Below are 20,773 nucleotides of genomic sequence, written 5' to 3'. Positions count from 1 at the left end.
GGAAATACTTAGCTGTCAACACCAATCTGTTTGATGAAAAAGGAATGTTTACTGAACTTTTGCATGGATGATTGACAAAAGAAAGACAAAAACGCTGAAGTATTTTTTATCTTACTCGATATATCCTTTGCTCTCTGTCCACCATCTTGCCAACACACATGTTTCTTTCTGGTGTGTGACAAGCATTTGGAGTTTTGTTATGAAATATCCATGCTGAAAAGCCATGATAAACTCAGGGAAAGGTTTAAAATTTTGTATTTGATAGATCGAATCCAGACATCTGCCTGCATATTAATAAAAATTTTACATTTGATAGATCGAATCCAGACATCTGCCTTCACATTAACCATTTCTATGACATGCACGATTTTGGCGTTTCTCAAGCAGTTTTGCACATAAAAACCCACTCGTGTATACAAGTGAAGGTGGGAGTCACAATCCACAAACTTTTTTTTTTTTTTTTTGCATGTGTATATGAATTTTCATAAGGATATTGTGCCCGAGTATATCCTTAGAAACTTCGAAATGGAAGCAGGATTACCCTCTGAAACTAAGAATTCAGGGTCAGAGGTACTCTTTTAATAAAATCTGACTAGGATTCTCATCACTTAATGGGTGATAGGACAACATGAAGTGCAGAATGTTGACAGCATAAAGTGTAGTGTTGACAATATAAAGTGCAGAATGTTGACAACACAGTGCAGTGTTGACAAAGGCTTCAGTCAAATTCATCATGGTTGCATGACAGGCATGTTAGCATTACCACAAATAACGTGACAAATTTGCACATTTGTGAAAAAAAGTTAAATGTTTTTAAAAATAAAAAAAAGCAATGACAAAAAAAGAAGAAAAAAGGTTGATGTTTTGCTCTCTAACAGATTTCGATAAGGGTTAACTTAACGTGTCAGCTTGTCCAACATCTGCCAAGCAATACATACTTAAAATAATTGCAAGTCAGATCTTGTTTTCACAAGAAAAGAGTGGTTGGTCTTCCTTGGGAAGGTCTGGTTAGGAGAGAAAAAACTGAGGACAGCCTAATCTATCAGTGATTCAGACGGGTGCAATAGACGAGTGGTTAAAGCGTTGGAGTTTCAATTTGAGGGTCCTGGGTTCAAATGTCAGCAATGGTGCCTGGTGGGTAAAGGGTGGAGATTTTTCCAATCTCCCAGGTCAACATGTGCAGACCTGCTTGTGCCTGAGCCTCCTTCGTGTGTATACACAAGCAGATCAAATGTGCGTGTTAGAGATCCTGTAATCCATGTTAGTATTCAGTGGGTTATGGAAACAAAAACATACCCAGCATGTACATCCTCAAAAATGGAGTATGGCTGCCATGCACACAAAATCAGTATCAGTAGCTCAGGAGGCGTCACTGCATTCGGTCAAATCCATATACGCTTTACCACATCTGCCAAGCAGGTGCCTGACCAGCAGCGTAACCAAACGCGCTTAGTCAGGCCTTGAGAAAAAAATAAATAATAAAATAAAATAAAAGCCCATACACATAAAAGCCCACACGTGTACACATAGTGAACATGAGAATTGCAGCCCAGGAACAAAGAAGAAAAAGTGATTCCACTTTCATCATTCTTTTTTTTGCCTTGTTCTTAATTCTGTTTTCCTTGTTCTTAATTTTATTTTCCTTGTTCTTAATTCTTTCTATTTTCCCAGTTTTAATTCTATTTTCCTCATTCTCAATTCTTTGTTTTCCTCGTTCTTAATTCTATTTTCCTCGTTCTTAATTCTGTTTTCCTCATTCTTAATTTTGTTTTCCTCGTTCTTAATTCTATTTTCCTCGTTCTTAATTCTGTTTTCCTCATTCTTAATTCTTCCTATTTTCCTTGTTCTTTATTCAATTTTCTCTGTTCTTTCTTCTGTTTTGGTGTTTTCTGTATTTCGTTCGTTCTTTAGTTTAGCGTCTTTTCACTATCAGTGATATTAGACGTTTAAAAAAAAAGAAAAAAAAGGGGGGGTGGGGGGTGGAAGGTGGTATAACTAACATGCAATTACATTTAACAGTAACAATTCAATAATAATTATTATAATAATCAGAAAACATTAACACAATTCTGAAGTGCATTAAAGGAATGTAGAAATAGGGCTATGAACTAATGCCTGTGAAAGTTCGACCATAAGAACCTCGTCAGAAATAACTTTACAAAAATCATCTGCAGAATTATTATTCTCTTTGAAATACTTGGGCAAGAAGGTACGTAACTGCTGGCAGTGAAACAAACAATGATGCAAGCTGAACTGCTTACCACAGATGCATGTAACATTTTTACTATACTTTATCTTCAGCGCATCAAGTTTTATACGGAAGCAAGTAGAGGTTATTTATCGTATAGCAAGCTGATGGATTCGGTATCTTTTCTTTAATAATATTCTCGGGGAATAATGTTCCTTTATGGTTTAAAAACTTTAACTTCCATCGGTTATGAAATCGACCCCATGCTGATTTTTCTAACAAAGTGTATGCCTCTTTTGCGGAGAGACGGACATGTATTTTTGTCGATTTTTCTGAATCTTGTGCTCCTCTTTTAGCTGCTTTATCAACAGTTTCATTGCCAAGAATGCCCACATGAGAAGGCACCCAACAAAAACTGACCTCAGTCCCTTTAATCCTTAAACAATGTACCAAATGATTTGCCTCAATAACTAAGTCAGGTCTTGTTTCAAGGCTGAATAATTCTAGAGCTGTATTTGTTGTCCAGTTGGTGAGCAAGCATGCGGTGCTGCGGGACCGAAGCCTGCACATGTCTGACAACACTCAGATCACCAGAACCAAGCTGCAGACCTACCTGAGTCAGGGCTGGAACCGGGTTGATGTCACCACCATCGTGCTTTTCTGGTACCAAGCCTGCTTTTTTTCCCCATTTCTTCAGGACTGTGGGAGTGTAAATCGTGCATTTTGATGAACTGAAAAAAAAGGAAGTTTTAAGAAAGAAAATGTGGTACAGGAGCCGTGTCAAACGAGGGGTATGTGTGCTCACGTGCATGTCTGTCCGAAATGGTGATTTGTTGCAAGCTGTTAGATCAGTTTCCCCTTTCTTGCAGACTGCTGGGTTGATTTAACATTAAGATTAAAAAAAATGTACCAGGTTTCTGTCATGATTTATATTTCGATATGTGTATCTATCTTTACATCTATCTGTCTATATCTATCTATCTGCCTATCTGTCTGTCTATATCTAACACTTGATTGTCATTCTTTATTTTCAGGTTGGGCCTGATAGTTTTCATTCCAGTAGAAGAGTGTCAAGAGGTGGGCCGCTTACTGTTGAGCATTGACATTTTCGTCTTCTTCGTGAGGACCATCCAGATGCTCATGGTCTTCGAGGAGTTGGGTCTGATGCTGGTCATGGTCCACAAGATGGTGAGTGCATGGGGAGGGGCCGAGACTGGCACTGTGTGACAACTAGCAATTTATAGAAGACCTGCATGTTTGTATCATTTTGTTCCCCTTGAGAAATAGGTTCCGTTTTTTTCATCAAAACAGTTGTGTCACAGTTTCTTCCACATTGTAACAATAGACTTCTCTTTCATGCGGCAGGTAGTGTTTACATTTATATTTCTGTACTTCCTCAGGTTCACTTTTTAAACAGCGTGCAACACATTAATATCTTTATGGTATTATCATGCTTCTATAAAAGGTGACTGGAAAAAACACTGGAAATCAGTTACTGTGACAACCATCCTGAGGAAACATTTATCAGCAGATAGGCTGTACAGTTGATGAGTAATACATTCATGTTTGCATTTAGTTCACCTCTTCTACAACATTTTCTCAATACATTGTTTATATTTTTTATGGGAAAGTAAGGTTAATTTTTTGTTGAGAGGTTATTGCTTTTTCTTCTTTTTCTTTGTTTTTACTTGTGATTTTTTTTCTATTCGTCAGATTTTGAAGTTTGTTTTATATGATATTAAAGCTGACTACTTTGGCATGACAGTATCTGCTAAGGTACTGTCACAACTTGTTTTGGTCAGATGATTGTTGAATGCTTAATTTATGAAAGATAACTTCTACTCGTCAAGTATTGAAGTTTGCATTTTATGATATCAAACCTCACAACTCCCTTATCTTTGAGCGACATTGACCTGGCGTCACCTGTGGAGGTACTGTTACAGCACTGTCTGTCACACAGGTGAAGGACACCATCAACTTCATGATCATCCTCCTCATCTTTGTGCTGGCCTACGCCGTGGCGTCCGAGTCACTTCTGTACCCCAGAAGCAACTTCACTGCAGATCGCCTCTTTCATTTGCCTCGCAAAGCCTATTGGCAGGTGTTTGGGGAGCTCAATCTGGAAGAAATTGAGATCAGAGGTATGGCCTTAGTGGTCGGCAAGGCTCTAAGCACCATAATTTGATTTGAGATCAGAGGTAGGACAGCTGTTGAGTAAACTGATCATGAGTGTCAGAAAAAAAAAACCCATGAAGATGTTTGTTGACTGTCAAGTAAAAGAAAATACCTCAATCTTCTGTAGTTTTTGCATTAATTTCTCGTGAACTTTTGGGCTCGATTAAGACAACAGATTAACCAAGAAGATTCTGAAATAGCTAGATGAATGACATTGTGGTTTTATTATAGAGGTCTGGAAATATGTTTGAGATGATGTAGGAAAGTGCTCAAAGGACATTTTAATCTTTAAGATTAGCACATTTAGCAGCTATCAGCACCATCAGAGTTTACTTTGCAGGATATGAGAAAATACAAAACTTGTCACCCAGCAAGTATTGCAAAGAATATTTTTTCTCAGAGGGTGTTATTTTCTATCCTTTTAATAATAGAAGAAAAAAATGTTTTTTCCTCATTGGATTGGCATTTGTGTGTGTGAGTGTAACCCAAAATGTTACATTTGATGTCATGAAAATAACAGATCATGTGTTTGGATGCACTGGTGGTTTTAGAGTGCAAAATGATTACAAGAAGAATGATCCGTCATTCTGCACCTACAAAGTATTATCATTGCTTTTTGAGATAAAATGGTTGTTAGTATTTGAAACAGAAATCATTTTCCAAATGTTGTTTACCAGATAGATATTTACTTTGACATCAAAATAGAAAAAAAAATTGTTTCATTTGAATAGGGCTGCATATGCAGTTTTGCATCTTACGAGTTAACGCCAAAGGGGGATGTATTCTTTTCAGTAACAATTTTTAGTTTAAGATTGAGAAGGTTCAAAAGGGTGGGGGCAGAAATTCTCTTTTAATATCATTTAGAGCTTTGGAACTACTGGTTAACATTTATCCAAATAGAGACACCCCAGCACTTAGTCGTCTAGGGAATCAGATTGTTTTCCACAATAGTAACGTAATAGTAGGCAACTGGAAACTAGCTTTAGATCCTACTAAGAATTACAATAATTACAAACACAATAATGATACAAATTCTCAAGAAGGGGTGCGCAAAACGATGGATGAACTAGAATTAGTATAAATGGAGAGAACATAAACTGGAATACAGAAGATACATTTGGTGAAAATCAAATCATTTGAAACAAAGCAAATAAGATTTTTTACTTGTAATAAACTTTACTTTGCTGTAGAAGAGCCTGATGTTCAATACAGATACTGTTCTGACCACTCCTAGGTGAATTTGCAATTAAAATTTGGAAACAAAATTGGTGGAAAGGTGGAGGTAACCAGAAAAAGAGTATGTCCATTTAAAATCATTATCATAATGAGTTATATTCATCGCCTTTATTATTTTACTTATATAAATGATAATACTACAAGCATTTATGTAAATGATAAACACACTAGGTCAGATTAAAATTCTGACACACCATCATACACTCCGAACACTAGGACCAGTAAGAAATTGCCCATTAATTGGACACGCATTACTTAAATGAAATTCAATGCTGCGCTTCCTAAATGAAAACAAAAGTCTTTAATAACTATGGCATTCAATAATATCACTTTATTATGCTTGTATTTTGCAAGTACAAAGTCATGCACACAGTCGTGTTCTCTGCTTGTTTTTGAATCTGATGAGCAGTATCTGTTTTCTTATGTGGTTATAGGTAATGACAAATGACTTTTGAGGGTCTTCATCTCCCTCATGTTCCTGTTTGTGTTCTCGGTGTTTTCATTTTTTTCTTTCTCTGGGTCATTTGTCAGTGTATGTATAATCCGTAACACTGTGAGATATGTATAAGGTGGAAAGGGGGTGAATTTCTGAAGTGTATGAAATCAGAGGAGTGCTTGCTAAAGCAAAAGCTAGTAGAGCACATGTTAGAACAACAGGCTTTTGTTCATAAACTGTGCTCACCTGAATGTCTTTAAAGCAACTGACAAAAAAAATGCAACTCAGCAGTATGCCTCCACAATGAGAACTGAATGAGCTGGCTTCAAGGAGATGATGTGGTCCGGCAAGTGGCACAGAGGATTGGGGTGTCACACTATTATCATGGCAAGTGGCACAGAGGATTGGGGTGTCACACTGTTATCATGGCAAGTGGCACAGAGGATTGGGATGTCACACTGTTATCATGGCAAGTGGCACAGAGGATTGGGGTGTCACACTGTTATGGCAAGTGGCACAGAGGATTGGGATGTCACACTGGTTATCGTTGGTAACACTGTTACCATGGCAAGTGGCACAGAGGATTGGGGTGTCACACTGTTATCATGGCAAGTGGCACAGAGGATTGGGATGTCACACTGTTATCATGGCAAGTGGCACAGAGGATTGGGGTGTCACACTGTTACCATGGCAAGTGGCACAGAGGATTGGGATGTCACACTGTTGTGGCAAGTGGCACAGAGGATTGGGGTGTCACACTGTTATCATGGCAAGTGGCACAGAGGATTGGGGTGTCACACTGTTGTGGCAAGTGGCACAGAGGATTGGGGTGTCACACTGTTACCGTGAGACTGAGACAACACTTTTAAAATACAGGAAGAGTGCAAGAATGGTCAGCCCAGATTAATGACAGCATGAAAGGACCGATACATAGAGGCAAGTCCTACAAGGAAGAACAGCAACTGCAAACTTGTCACCTCAGAGATGCTGCCAGCATTGTTGTCCATGGTCAGACCATTCAGAACCGCCTTCACACCACTAACTTCTGTGCTCAGTGTCCAGCCATAAGACCTTGAGTGATGCCCACAAAGCAACACGCTGGTATTGATGCATGCAGCATGTGAGATGACAGTGTGGACAATGGGCTCAGTATCTGTTTCGAGTTTCGGTTCTGCCTTGATCTCGCTGATAGATGCAAAAGGGTGTGGAAGTGGCATGAGGAGCAGTTTGCCAGTGATGCTGTCCTTGAAAGGAACCATTATTGCAGGGAGGGGGCGGGGTGGGGGGGAGGGGCGTCATGATTTGGGGCAGTGTGAGAGCACACCACAGAATGACTTTCTACAATGTGGCTGGGAACTTGAATAGTGAGCGCTACCCAGTGGAGATGTTGGAGCCCCTAGTGATTCCAGCCCAACATGAGATTGGCCCACACTCAGTCTTTCAAGATGACAATACCTGGCTCCACCACTTCGTAGCTGCCAGTCTCAACACAATGCAGTGGTCATCAAACAGTCTGGGCCTCAGCCATATCAGACATCTTAGGGACAAGCTATGACATCGATTCTTCCTGAATTCCTGGCTTGGCTGGTTCTCTCTGAGTCCAGGAGTGGGCTGCCTCAGGCCTTTCTACCAAACCTGGTGAACTCCATGTGACAGTACTGCTTTGAATGCCTTGCCAACAGCTGTGTTCATGCACTATTAGCAAGGATTTTCAGTGAACACTATTTGTGTGACTTTCAAATTGGGGGTTGTGGCAGTTGCACGGCTCTCAATTCATATTAGATGGTTATTCAGACTGGAAATTTTCTGTGCATACACGTTGGTTATTTGATGAAATCTTAATGAAAATTGTGATAGTTCAGTCAGTACTTTTCATATTTGTGAAAAGGTTGTCCTTGACTTTTTTTGGAAGGGAATATAAATGAATTACCTTTGTTTTTGTATTGTCCTTGACTTTTATTTTAAGAGAATACAAATGATCTTGTTCTTTTCATCTTGTTCTTTTATCGAAGAATCATGTGTCTGTTTCCATTTTCCAGATAATGACTCGTGTTCAGATAGCAAATCCAAGCACTACGGTTATGATGAGCCACACTGCCCTACAAAGTACAGCACTTACTTTGTGCCAGTTCTGCTGGGTATCCATGTCATGATCACCAATGTGTTGCTGCTCAACCTCCTGATTGCTCGTTTTGGGTAGGGGTTTGTTGTACTGTGATATGATGTGTTCACCTTTTTTTGTTTTTTGTTGTTTTTTTGCTTCATTATTCTGTTTTGTACGAAAAAAAGATTGAAGAGTACTATAAGGACTTAAGTCTTTTTGGTCAGCAATTAGGACATTAAATAGAAAGGTAACAATATATTGTGAAATAAGTATAAACCAGTTGTTCGAGCACTTCCGCAATGTTTTCAGCTTGTTTGATGATGGTACAGATAATGATAACAATGACATAGGATCAGATGACTCTGAAGAGTCATTATTCAATGACCCATTGTTATTCAATGACCAAATTGTTAACAATATAAGAACTCTTAAAAGTGGGAAAACTGGAGGGCCAGATAGAATCTTAGGGAAAATCTTAGGGCTACTAATACTTACATACGAAGTCCAATATTTTTTTTCCAAAGTATGATCGGTGGGTCAGATGCACATTCTCCCCTATAGTCATGATATAGATATAGATCAAAGTTTCTTTTCAACATGGCTTTTTACTGCTTTGATAGACTAAAAAAAAAAAAAAACACTGAAAAAGGATTACTATCTTTTGTATTAACACTTGAATTACCACAGTTAAACAATGCACACCCTGCATAAGTCATATTCATTTGCTCACTGTCAAAGTACCAATTTGTCTAGATCTGTTGGAACGTTGTGCTGTATTTTGTGTCCCACAGTCCTAGCCACATTGGATCCGCATTTGACTAATATTCAAACAACTCACAGGTATACCTTCATAGCTGCCAAACTTTTAACATATCCCTGTCTTTTCCATGACTTGATCCTACTCAACAATTGTAGGTAAACCTGTGTCTAATGCATGCAGAACTGAGGGTCTTTGCAGGCAAAATGTGCGCCATTGAATCGAATTTTCAGTATGTTTATTCTAGTTAATTCAGAACACTGTTTCAAATATCCCTTTGCAAAATTATTTGTCAGAGTGTTGTTGATGTTATTCTGTGTGTTCTGTGCAGAATTTCTTTTTCTTTCCTTTTAACTGCAAACAAGAAATAGAATGCCATGCCATCATAAAACTCAAACTAATTTTTTCGGCAACGAACTTGGAATGGCCCCCCAAAATATTGTGGATCCAGAGGCCAGTGAAATAAAGCATTAATGATCCGGAAATATGCTCTTTTCTCTCTCTCTCTCTCTCTGTTTATTCTAAATCCGATATTGACTAAGTATTTTCAGAGAAAATAAATCAAAGTTTACAGCAAACACACTCGCAGGCACGTTGTAAGCGCGTTGGGTTACGCTGCTGGTCAGGCATCTGCTTGGCAGATGTGGTGTAGCGTATATGGATTTGTCCGAACGCAGTGACGCCTCCTTGAGCTACTGAAACTGAAACTGACACACTTGCGCGTACACATGTACACACACACACGCATGCACACATAGAGGGTTTGTAAGCTCACGATTTCTCGCAATCCCAAGATTTCTCTCACTTTGAGAGAAATTGTGGGATTGCAAGAACTTGTGGTTGTTCCCCTCCCACTTTTTTCCCAAATCATGGAAGTCCCCCTTATTTTAATAAAAAAATATTTCCTGTGCCATCAGTTAGGTTCTTGTCTTTTCCCAGTGCAAATCGAAGACAAAAATCAGAGAGAGGAAAAGAAACGAGAACAAGAGAGGCAAGGCCTTCAAGACTCACTTGTGATAAATTAAGTCCCCTAGCATTAATTACAGAGTAATTTCCCTTTTTTTACTATCTGCACCAAAACGTTTGCAAAATAAATAAAAATTCTATGCTTAGCAAAAGAAGTTCCTGTTTGAACAAAAAATGATAATAATGACTCCTCTTGTTGTTGCGTCAGAATAAGAGGTCAAAGTGCCAAGTTTAGAGAATACAAAAAATATAAATATAACAGTAAATGCAGTTTGCATATAATTAGGCTTCTTTTTTATTTTTTTGTGCCCATCCCAGAGGTGCAATATTGTTTTAAACAGATGACTGGAAAGAACTGAATTTTTCCTATTTTAATGCCAAATGTGGTGTCAACTGACAAAGTATTTGCAGATAAAATGTCATTGTTTAATTTTACCACGGACACACAGACACAAGGACACACACACGCACACACACACACACACACACACAACCGGACACCGGGTTAAAACATAGACTCACTTTGTTTACACAAGTGAGTCAAAAAGGGGTGCGACAACAGTGATGATGCTGATAATTACAGCGGCGTTATTGAAGACATGAACAGTAATGTCACTGAAACACATCTATTTATTGTATTTCACACAAGATGGATCACTGCAATACATTGACCTCGAATTCAACAACGAAATCAATAGCAAACAACGAAATTAAGGCAATGTACATAACTCAAACAGAAAGATAATGCAATACAATACAATATAATATATAACATAACATAACATAATATAATAAGATATAATATAACATAATATGATATAATGTAATAGAATATGATATAAGACTTGAACCAAATCTTTCCCAAGGGACGTAAGGAATAATATCAAAATGATTCAACTCTCTACATAAATGTCATAAAATGTTTTTGTTAAAAGAAGTTTCACAATGCCTTATCCTCACACAGGGAGCATGAAAACTGGACCAAATAGTTTTGATGTTTGTTGTGATGTAACCTTTTCTGTCACATTTATTTAAAATGTTCATTTCATGCGTGCTCATTTGTTCATCTGTTTGTGTCAACATCTTTTCGCATGTAAGATTGTACTGAAAATAACTTCTGTTTCATAGAAGACATTCAGAACATGAAAGTATTCTTTTAAAAACAGAGTGAAAGAAAAGAACAAATCAACCAGCCAAGTAAACACAGTCACTCACACACAGTCACTCACACACACACACACTAACACTAACACTAACACACACACACACACACACACACACACACACACACACACACACACACACACACACACTCACTCACTCACTCTCACTCACTCACTCATACACATACACATTTTTTTAAAACCAGTACTGTCATCACCTTCACCGTCCATTGTTGATGTCTTCACCAGTGCCACTGTCATTATCATGATTGTCATTGTTGTGACCCCCCACCCCCCCACCCCCTCCCATTTCTCGTTTTTTTTTCTCTCTCTCTCTCGTTTTGCTCTTGGATTTGCAATGGGAAAAGACATGAACCCAACTCTGATGACAAAGGACATATTTTTTATTAAAATAAGGGGGACTTCCCACAATTTCTCACACATTGTGAGTGAAATCGTGGGATTGTTACATAGACTAGCATTGCATGTAAACACACACAGTAGCCAAAAATTGCAAGGTTCAGCAGCAAAAACTCCTACAGAGAAGTAAGTCTTTTCGTTATTGTGTTAAAATCGTCAATCAGGCAGGGAGGTGAAAAGCACATGATTTGGATTTTCACTTTGCGATCATTTTTAGAGCCTTTGACAAGTTTTCCTTGCACTTTTTTTCTTGGCTTGCTTGTGTGTTTACACATAATGCAAGTCTGTAATAACCCTGTGTGTGTGTGTGTGTGTGTGTGTGTGTGTGTGTGTGTGTGTGTGTGTGTGTGTGTGTGTGTGTGCACTTTACACTGACATGTTCCATTTGGCTTGCTTTTATTTCTGACTATTGTCCCCTGTGGTTTTGATTTTTGTAACCATTTTAATTTTTCCTTAAATTGATTTTGATAGTGCTCTGGGCCAGTGTGTTAAGAGGGAAGACCGCATTATAAATGCCCATTATTATTAGCAGCACATCGCAAGTCGTAGTTTTTGTGTCAGTGTTATTAAGGTTTGTGTGCAAATAAATCTTAACATGTTTGAACAAGACAGGAAGAAGACTAGTGTCATTGACTTTGTGCTGTACAAGCAGTCTTTCCATCCCCAAATAATGGGTCTACTCTCAAGGCCTGATGAGCCTGTTGGGTAAATACACACAGTGGGCCCTCTTTTTTATATTGTATTTATTTGTGTTTGTGCAGATACAATGTAGCATGTGTGGATCAGTCTGCCTGCTTGGACACTTTCTTTGAGTATCAGTATCAGTATCAGTAGCTCAAGGAGGCGTCACTGCGTTCGGACAAATCCATATACGCTACACCACATCTGCCAAGCAGATGCCTGACCAGCAGCGTAACCCAACGCGCTTAGTCAGGCCTTGAGAAAAAAAATATATATATATATAAATGCGTATATACATAAATAAATAAATAATAATTATGATAAAAAAAACCAAAAAAAACCAACAACAACAATTCTTTGAATTAAACTGAAATTGAAACTATTTTATTTTATTACTCTTGTGTCACAACATCACTCTGTGTGAAATTCTGGCTGCTCTCTGGAGAGCATGTTGCTACAGTGAGAGTGCCATCCCTTTTTTTAAATATTTTTTATCATGCATCAGTGTAAATATACTTTCTAAGAAGGATAACTTTTTTCATGTGCTTACATTATCAATATCCTTTTAGATAAGGAAAGGTTTTATCATGTTATCTTAGCTGGATGTGTAAAAATCACGCATTGAGAGACAGGTTATCATTGGTGAAGCAAATCCTGTGCATGTTTTTAACGATAATCCCAGTAGTGGTCGAAGTTTAATGCCAGAATCATTGTCTTCTTTTATGGATATCCTTCAAAGACGTTGATTCTCTTTGTTTTTACCAGTTGTAACGATAATGGATGATGATGTTTTTCCTCTTCCATCGGCAGTGATATTTTTACCATTCAAGCACCACCCAGAAGACATAATTTTTGGTTTTACCATGCTAGAAAATTGACTTTTTTCCCCCTTCCATTATTTTTTTTTTTAAAGGCTTAAATCTTTTTCCGTTTGCCAGGTGTGATATGGATAATGGTTTTTGTTTTTTGTTTGTTTGGGTTTTTTTCTCTACAATCTCTAGTAATGATTTGATCTATTTTTTTCTCTCTTTTTTTATTTTTTTTTTACCTTGGTAGAAACTTGATTGCATTCTAAAATAACGTTTTGCCTTTTATGATGCAGAGTGACGTTTAACAAAGTGCATGAGGAGGCTCGCCAGCACCAGTCATGGCATCGTTGTCAGATCATCATGGAGTACTACAATCGCACTGCTTTCCCTCCCCCTCTCAACATCCTTGCTATCATGCTGTCCTTTCTCACAAGATGCTGCCTCTTGGTCAAGGACTGCATCCTCCGGCTGTGGTGCTGCTGTAAGCAGGGAGGGAGATGTCGCCGAAGCCGCAGAGCTGATGAAAATCTACCTCTGCTTTCCAGTATGAAACATCTCTTTTCTTTTTTTGTTTCCATGATTTTGTAAAAAAATTGTGATATTTACCCCTGTGTGTGTGTGTGTGTGTGTGTGTGTGTGTGTGTGTTCGTTCATTCGTTCTTTAGTTTGCCTTTTCACTGTGTGTGCATGCGTGTGTGTGTTCTTCTTTGCAGTCTGTCCCTTCCCTGCTTTTCTTTTCTTGTTTTACAGGTCATTTCCACATCTTTTCTTTTTACTTTACCCAGAATATATCTTTGTTTTTTACCTTGCTAGAAAGTTGACTGTGTTTTGTTGTTGTTGTTGTTGTTTTTCATTATTCAGAGTGACTGTTTACAAAGTTTACAAAGAGTCTTCCTGTTTACGGTTGTTGTTTTTTTGTCATTTCTTTTATCCATTTTCTTCTTTACCTGTTGCATCTTTTTCTTGAACCCTGGAAAATAGAATGAACAAAGCAGCATTGCTACATCATACGCAATACTGCCTTCAAAAAGTTGCATATGTTCATATGGGCAGGCATTTCATTGTATCAAAAGGGTAAATGATGACAATAAGATAGATGTGTCGGGTGTCTTCCCTCTTTGAAACTATTGTGTTGAGTGGATTAACAAGTTTATTCTGAACTGATAGATTTTTTTTGTTTCATACAAGTTGGATTGATTATTCATCAAGTCATTTTGGTGGTTCTGTTTAGCATTTGGAGGTTAATTGAAATATACTGAGAAGGAGTAAAAATTTTGATATAAGTAATTGGAAATTATTACTGACTTTGGCATCAGAACTGTTTGATTCTGGCACAAGTTTTAGCTCTGCTGCAAGAGAGATCAGATGTAAACATGTTTTATTTGCATAATGAATGAGCAACTGACATCCGAGCCACATATTTCTTCGGTTGAACTGAAAGTGATGCAAGAAGATTTTAACAAATCGTCATATTTTGTCTGTTGCTAAAGAAAAATTACTTGTTAATGTATATTTGCATGTTTGTTTGAGCAGTTTGATTTTTGATATCACTCTTTTTGTTTGTTTGGTTTGTGTAAAAAATGCATGCTTGTAATGTTTCAATGCCCCCTGGATTGGTGGGGAGAGGGCACATGAAATGAACTCCTATAAAGAAGAAAGAAAATGGTCATTTGAAGGCAGTTTGGATTTGTTTTTTTCCATTTCTTTGTTCTATGGGTCACGAACAGTCCCATCATGTCACCAGTGATACTTGTCATGCCATGATACCATTTGATGTTTAGGTTCTCTTGAGGCCTGGAGATCAGCTGACAGACGGTCTGTGAAAATCACCTGGACCAACAGATTGACCTTGGCGGAGAGTGGTGGGCAGGGGGCAGAGAATGGGCAGTTGAAGCAGTACACTGTGGAGGTCAACGATACTGACCAGCAGGGTAGAGCCTTTCTTCCTACCAGTAGACTGTCAGACTGCACTTCTGTTGTGAATTGTTCTTGTTTTCTTCTGTCCATTTATATCATGGCTGCCTCCATGGTGGGGTAATAAACAAACAGTCATGCACATAAAATGCTACTTGTCTTTGTGAGTTTGTATGCCTGACTGAAACCTGACTGAATGACACAGGAAACAAATGATGAGCGCCCAAAGGCAGCTCTCGGTCAGCTCTACCCAGGTAGGCAGCATGTTGTGCAAATGACTGTGTTTGTGACGTGCTTAGAGCTTGGTCTCTGACCAAGGATAGGCGCCACGTAAGTATCCATATCATCATTATCATCATCATTATCTTTCTTTTGTCCTTTCTTTGCTTCTGATTCTTTCTCTTCAAGTGGGTCATCAGAAGTAAGAAGTCCTGATAAGGGTCAGGAGATCCAAAATACTGACTTGTTGTTTTTCTTCTTTTGCATGCGTAGGCTGCAAGTACCACATTCTCTCAAGTACAAGTTAGCTGTTAAGTGCATGACCATTTTCACCTTACTAGGCAGACATGCCATATTTTTGTTTTTCAGGGTTGTGCATGCTGGTTATGGTTTTATTTCAATAACCCGCCAAATGCCAGCGTGGAATCAGGGATCTTTAATGTGCACATTGATCTTTTGTATACATATACACATGAAAGAGGTGAAGGCACTAGCAGTGCTTCACATCTGTTGACCTGGGAGGTCAGGAAAAAAAATCTCCACCAATAACACCAATCACCATGGCCAGGATTTGAATACAGGACCCTAAGATTGAAAGTCCATCACTTTAAACCGCTCGGCTGTAAAGCCGGTCCTGGCCTGTAGTGAGTGGGGCTGGCTGCTAGATAGTTTGAATGGAAATCTTAACCTGGCCAAGAACGCTGAATGATACTCAGTAGTTGGTTTAACATTACAGGGGTGTGACATTCGCTTTATCGACAAGACAACAGAGTAGTGGCCAAACAGAGAAGAACATAGACACAGAACATGTCCTCATTATAAAATGTATCTGTGGATGGGTGTTTCCTGTTTGTGCACATCTTGTTTTGGGGTATACAGGTACTTGTATGTTTATTCCTTCATGTGCTGGTATGTGGCAGAATGCACTATTGTATATGTATTGTTTCATGTGAAGTGCATAGAGCCCATGATATGCACCATGTAAGTACTATATATTAATGTTGTTGTTATCATTATTGTTCTTGATATTATCATTATTAAGTCTGAGATCAGGTAAGGCAGCCAGTTGTAAATGCAGTGAATGTTCTTCATATCAGTGTCAGGGTTCACCATTACAAAGCGCACATGCCAGGTTTGACAGAACAGTAAGTGCATGCATGATTCACCATTCACTCGTTTCTTTCCGTTCCAGTAGTTGCACAAGCAGTGGCAGTGTTGGTGAAGTGTTGGTTGTTTTCTGTTCAGAGTGTTTCTCAGTGGCCAGGATTCAGTCAGAGGAGGAGAAGGAACAGGCATTGACAGTGTGGGATCTGGACACTGAAAAAGACTACGAGATATATGTGGCAGGTCACAACGTCACCCTGGAATCAGTTAAAGCAACGCGCAGTCCAGGTGCAAATGTTTATCTGTTTCGTATTCTCTTTCTCTCTGCCTCTTGTTAGTCTGCTTTTTCTGTGGTTTTATTACCTTCGAGCTTTTTTCTCCTCCAGAGCATAATTTTGAATCAGCTCTAACATGTTTGTTCTTTTCTCCTCCAGCACAGGGCAAGTCTCCCCATATTGCCTGGTTCAAGTGCAGCTTCTGTGCTTGACACTTTTTTTTTCTTTAACCATCCAAGCATTGCTCAGTTGTCTGTCATAATTCATCATGACAGTTGTTATCATTACTTTTAGTTTTATTGCCGTTGTTTCAATATCTGTTGATACATATATAAACATTTAGGAAAGGGACACAAATATTTGACTCCTATGTGTACATGAAGAGAGTCTGTGTAATGATCCTGTTTTGTGGGTGTGTGCGTCAGTGTGTGTGCATGCGTGTGTGTGTGCATGCGAGAGGGATAAACTGTAATGTGCATTTTTTCAGCAACTGAAGTGGTAGAGAAATCAGACAAGACAGAGTGATAGAATCAAGAAAATCTGTCAAGGCATCACTTGTAACAGATGTGCCATATCAGTGAAAGGCATAAGTATTCATGTTTCAGGAATGATTATAGTATTTGAACATCGTTTTCTGCGGACTACAGTCTTGAAAAGTTTCTATTGATGCATTAGTGAACATGTATGAAGCAGTCTCTTCTCACATTAATGTGATAGTATGAAATGAATCCTGTCAAAACAGATCATTCTGATATATTAATTTGTTATTTTTATTTTCTGCCATTTGAAATATTTTTTACTTTTTTTTTAAAAGAAAGTAAAAAGTTAAAGGGGACAAATTCTTAATGACTTTGGTGCATCAAAGCTTTGCCATTATGTACCCTCAACAAATTTTTAAGTAGATGAATGAATAAATCTTTTTCAAAAGACATGATCATTGAAAGAATAAGACAACTTTGTTCAAGTTAGCTAAATCTGTGAAACATTCTTGAATAATCTTTCAGTAATGTAAAATCCTTGAAAGATCACTTCTCATTATTGTCATTTTGATGTATTTACATGTGTGTGTGTGTGTGTGTGTTGCAAATTCATTTGGAATTATACATCATAAAATCTTTGCCTTTTTGTTTTGGAAACCACACACAAACACAGAGACACAGACACACATGCATGCATGCGCGCGCACACACACACACATACACACTTCTGCTTGAATAATGTGTAAACACAGAATGTGTTGATATTGGAGAATGCAGGTTTTTAAAGGCATTTTGTGTGTGCAGGTGTGCTTGTGTGTTTTAGGTATCAGATTTTTTCAATGTAGCATGTAGGATATTTATGGTTGAGGTATGGTCATGACAAAAGAAATTGCTGGTATTTTGTCACTTGGTTAATATACTTTTATCTCAGGGTGTAATGAACATGTTTTCACATTGAAAAATTAGATGTTTGTGTTTTGTTCCATCCTAGGAATTTGAAAAGTTAATCTCTGGAGAGTAGAGAGATGAGTAGTTGTGAGTAGAGGGAAAGGGGGAGATCTCTTATGTATTTGGGAACGATTGTGAAATCAGTAAAAGCCAGCCTTACACTGTGTCAGTGTGTGATTCAAGTTTGGGATCTATATCTTGTTCCTTGGTGTGGCTGGTGGTGCTTGCAGCATACCTTCTGCTTTAAAGGTTTATGTGAAATCATCACCACTTGTCTCATCCCTTCTTATGATTCAGAGGACCTTTTGAAGACAATGGCTTTCGAGAACGAGGAAGCGAAATACGTGCGTCATCAAGAGGACCCAAGCAAGTCCTGGTTAAAAGAGTGAGTGTTCTCATGCACTGTCTGGCTGACTGGTTCTCTGTATGTTTATGTATGTTTGTCTGTATGACCAGCTTACCGACATCACTTTTTCTTTCCTCACTTATATTAGAGAGGGGTGGGGGGGGGGGGTATTTTTCCTACTTATTTCTTATTGAATATTTATATGCAGAAAGAACTATTCCTGAGCCGAAGTTGGGTGCAGTGCTACATGCCCATAGATAGAATGGCCCACTAAAAAAAACATAAGGCAGATGCTCCAAGGGGCACAACTGTACCATCCACTTGCTGCTCGGAAATTGTGGTCATGAGCAGCAAACTACTTCACTCACTTTTGTAAACAAAGTGAGTCCATGTTACATCCTGGTGTGCAGTTGTGTGTGTGTGGTAAACTTTAGCAAAATCATTTGCTCTGGAAACACTTTGTCTGCCATACCAAATTTGGTTTTAAACATAGCTGGAAAAAAAAATCTTTACATTCATACCAGTAATAGGTTGTAAGTCTTCAGGAAAGCCATATTTCTGAACTTTGAATGGTTTATTTCGTTGAAGCTCCGAATCCAGAAAATTGTAATTGGGCTCTTACCAGTTGCTGGAATACATTCATACCAGTAATAGGTTGTAAGTCTTCAGGAAAGCCATATTTCTGAACTTTGAATGGTTTATTTCGTTGAAGCTCTGAATCCAGAAAATTGTAATTGGGCTCTTACCAGTTGCTGGAATGTATGCTTGGGTTTGAAGACAGCATTACATCGATTTTCTTTTTCGCAATTAGAAGAAATGCAGATTCTGGACAGAACACACACAGTGACACTAATACACCATTGACATGTTTACTCCATATTGATATTTTTCATTGGATACAGAATTAGTTAGAATGAACATAAACACACAAAAAAACTGAATCAACGGTACCTCTTAGTTTGAGTAAGCATAGCATACACTGGTCTGTGCAGATCTGGAGAAAACGGCTTACATGTTGCAGTGTGCCTGAGGTGATGGCAACATCTTTACTGCAATATATATATATATGCAGAACACATTTTTAAGGATCTCTCTCTCTCTCTCTCTCTCTCTCTCTCTCTCTCTTCCTCATGATTCTTCTATTGGACATACTGTGCACGTTGACCGGCCCAAGCCAAGTAATGGCATTGACATACTATGCATGTTGACTGGCCCAAGCAAAGTAATGGAATTGACATACTGTGTATGTTGACTGGCCCAGGCTAAGAATGGCATTGGCATACTATGCATGTTGACTGGCCCAGGCTAAGTAATGGCATTGACTTACTATGCATGGTGACTGGCCCAAGCTAAGTAATGGCATTGACTTACTATGGATGTTGACTGGCCCAAGCTAAGTAATGGCATTGACTTAGTATGCAAGTTGACTGGCCCAAGCTAAGAATGGCATTGACTTACTATGCATGTTGACTGGCCCAGGCTAAGTAATGGCATTGACTTACTGTGCATGTTGACTGGCCCAGGCTAAGAATGGCATTGATTTACTACGCATGTTGACTGGCCCAAGCAAAGTAATGGCATTGACTTACTATACATGTTGACTGGCCCAGGCTAAGAATGGCATTGACATACTATGGATGTTGACTGAGTAATGGTATTGACATACTATGCATGTTGACTGGCCCAAGCTGAGTAATGGCAGTGACTTACTATGCATGTTGACTGGCCCTAGTTAAGCAATGGCAGTGACTTACTATGCATGTTGACTGGCCCAAGCTAAGTAATGGCATTGACTTACTTTGCATGTTGACTGGCCCAAGCTAATGGCATTGACATACTATGCATATTGACTGGCTGTCACAACCTGCCTCTGGAACCGGGAACGGGTAATGCCAAGCCAAATCAAGATGGGCACTCACGCCACACGCGTGTCAAGAGAGAACTCGGCACAAAAGTAGAATAAAAGAAAAACAGCATTTAAAAAAAATGAGAAAAAAAAGATTATAAAATAAATAATAAAACAGTAATGATAATAATAATAAACACAACTATCTCATACACTCATATAGGGGACAAACAAAATCTAACCCCCCTCACCCTTTCCCTTCCTAACCCACTAACAAATTGTAAACTATATTCTCTCCCGCTTACTAAATAAGATGGGAATCACACTCACACACTATCTCGCACACTTTCAGACAGACGGGAGAATCTGGAACTCAACTTAGTCCATTGAACTGTCCATTTGGGGTCTTGGGACTACACAGGGAGTTCATCTGGCCATGGGTTGTAGCGATGGTGTAGGAGGGTGAGGGGGTCCAGAACTTTCACCGACGTCACTTCCTTGGTCATCGGCCTGCATAACCCAGCAGCTTGGTCTCTGAGTGGTGAATCCTGGAAACGAAAGCCAAAAGCTGACCCAGCAAGGGTTAAAATATGGCCTCCACACACAAAATCTGTTCTCCATTCAACCGCCCGTCTTCATTCGACCAAAAGGAAAACACACAAAATCATTAGCCACTGGAAACGTGAAAAGAAAGATAACAGAAAAAT

General features: G+C 38.7%; 1 protein-coding gene across 1 annotated transcript in view; it reads left to right on the top strand.

The window, feature by feature from the left end:
• LOC143280943 (transient receptor potential cation channel subfamily M member 1-like) overlaps window positions 1–20,773 on the top strand; it is a 54,002-nt gene that overhangs the window by 23,285 nt on the left and 9,944 nt on the right. Inside the window, exons 11-18 of the mRNA XM_076585758.1 lie at window positions 2,715–2,851; window positions 3,223–3,376; window positions 4,149–4,329; window positions 8,075–8,231; window positions 13,229–13,479; window positions 14,717–14,866; window positions 16,314–16,460; window positions 18,172–18,259. Coding sequence (XP_076441873.1) covers window positions 2,715–2,851; window positions 3,223–3,376; window positions 4,149–4,329; window positions 8,075–8,231; window positions 13,229–13,479; window positions 14,717–14,866; window positions 16,314–16,460; window positions 18,172–18,259 — 1,265 coding nt within the window. The remainder of the gene's footprint in view (window positions 1–2,714; window positions 2,852–3,222; window positions 3,377–4,148; window positions 4,330–8,074; window positions 8,232–13,228; window positions 13,480–14,716; window positions 14,867–16,313; window positions 16,461–18,171; window positions 18,260–20,773) is intronic.

Source organism: Babylonia areolata, chromosome 4, assembly GCF_041734735.1.
Source record: "Babylonia areolata isolate BAREFJ2019XMU chromosome 4, ASM4173473v1, whole genome shotgun sequence".
In the NCBI taxonomy this organism is placed as follows: domain Eukaryota; kingdom Metazoa; phylum Mollusca; class Gastropoda; order Neogastropoda; family Buccinidae; genus Babylonia; species Babylonia areolata.
Note: the sequence above shows the minus strand (reverse complement) of the source record. Positions and strands in the feature narration are given on the sequence as shown.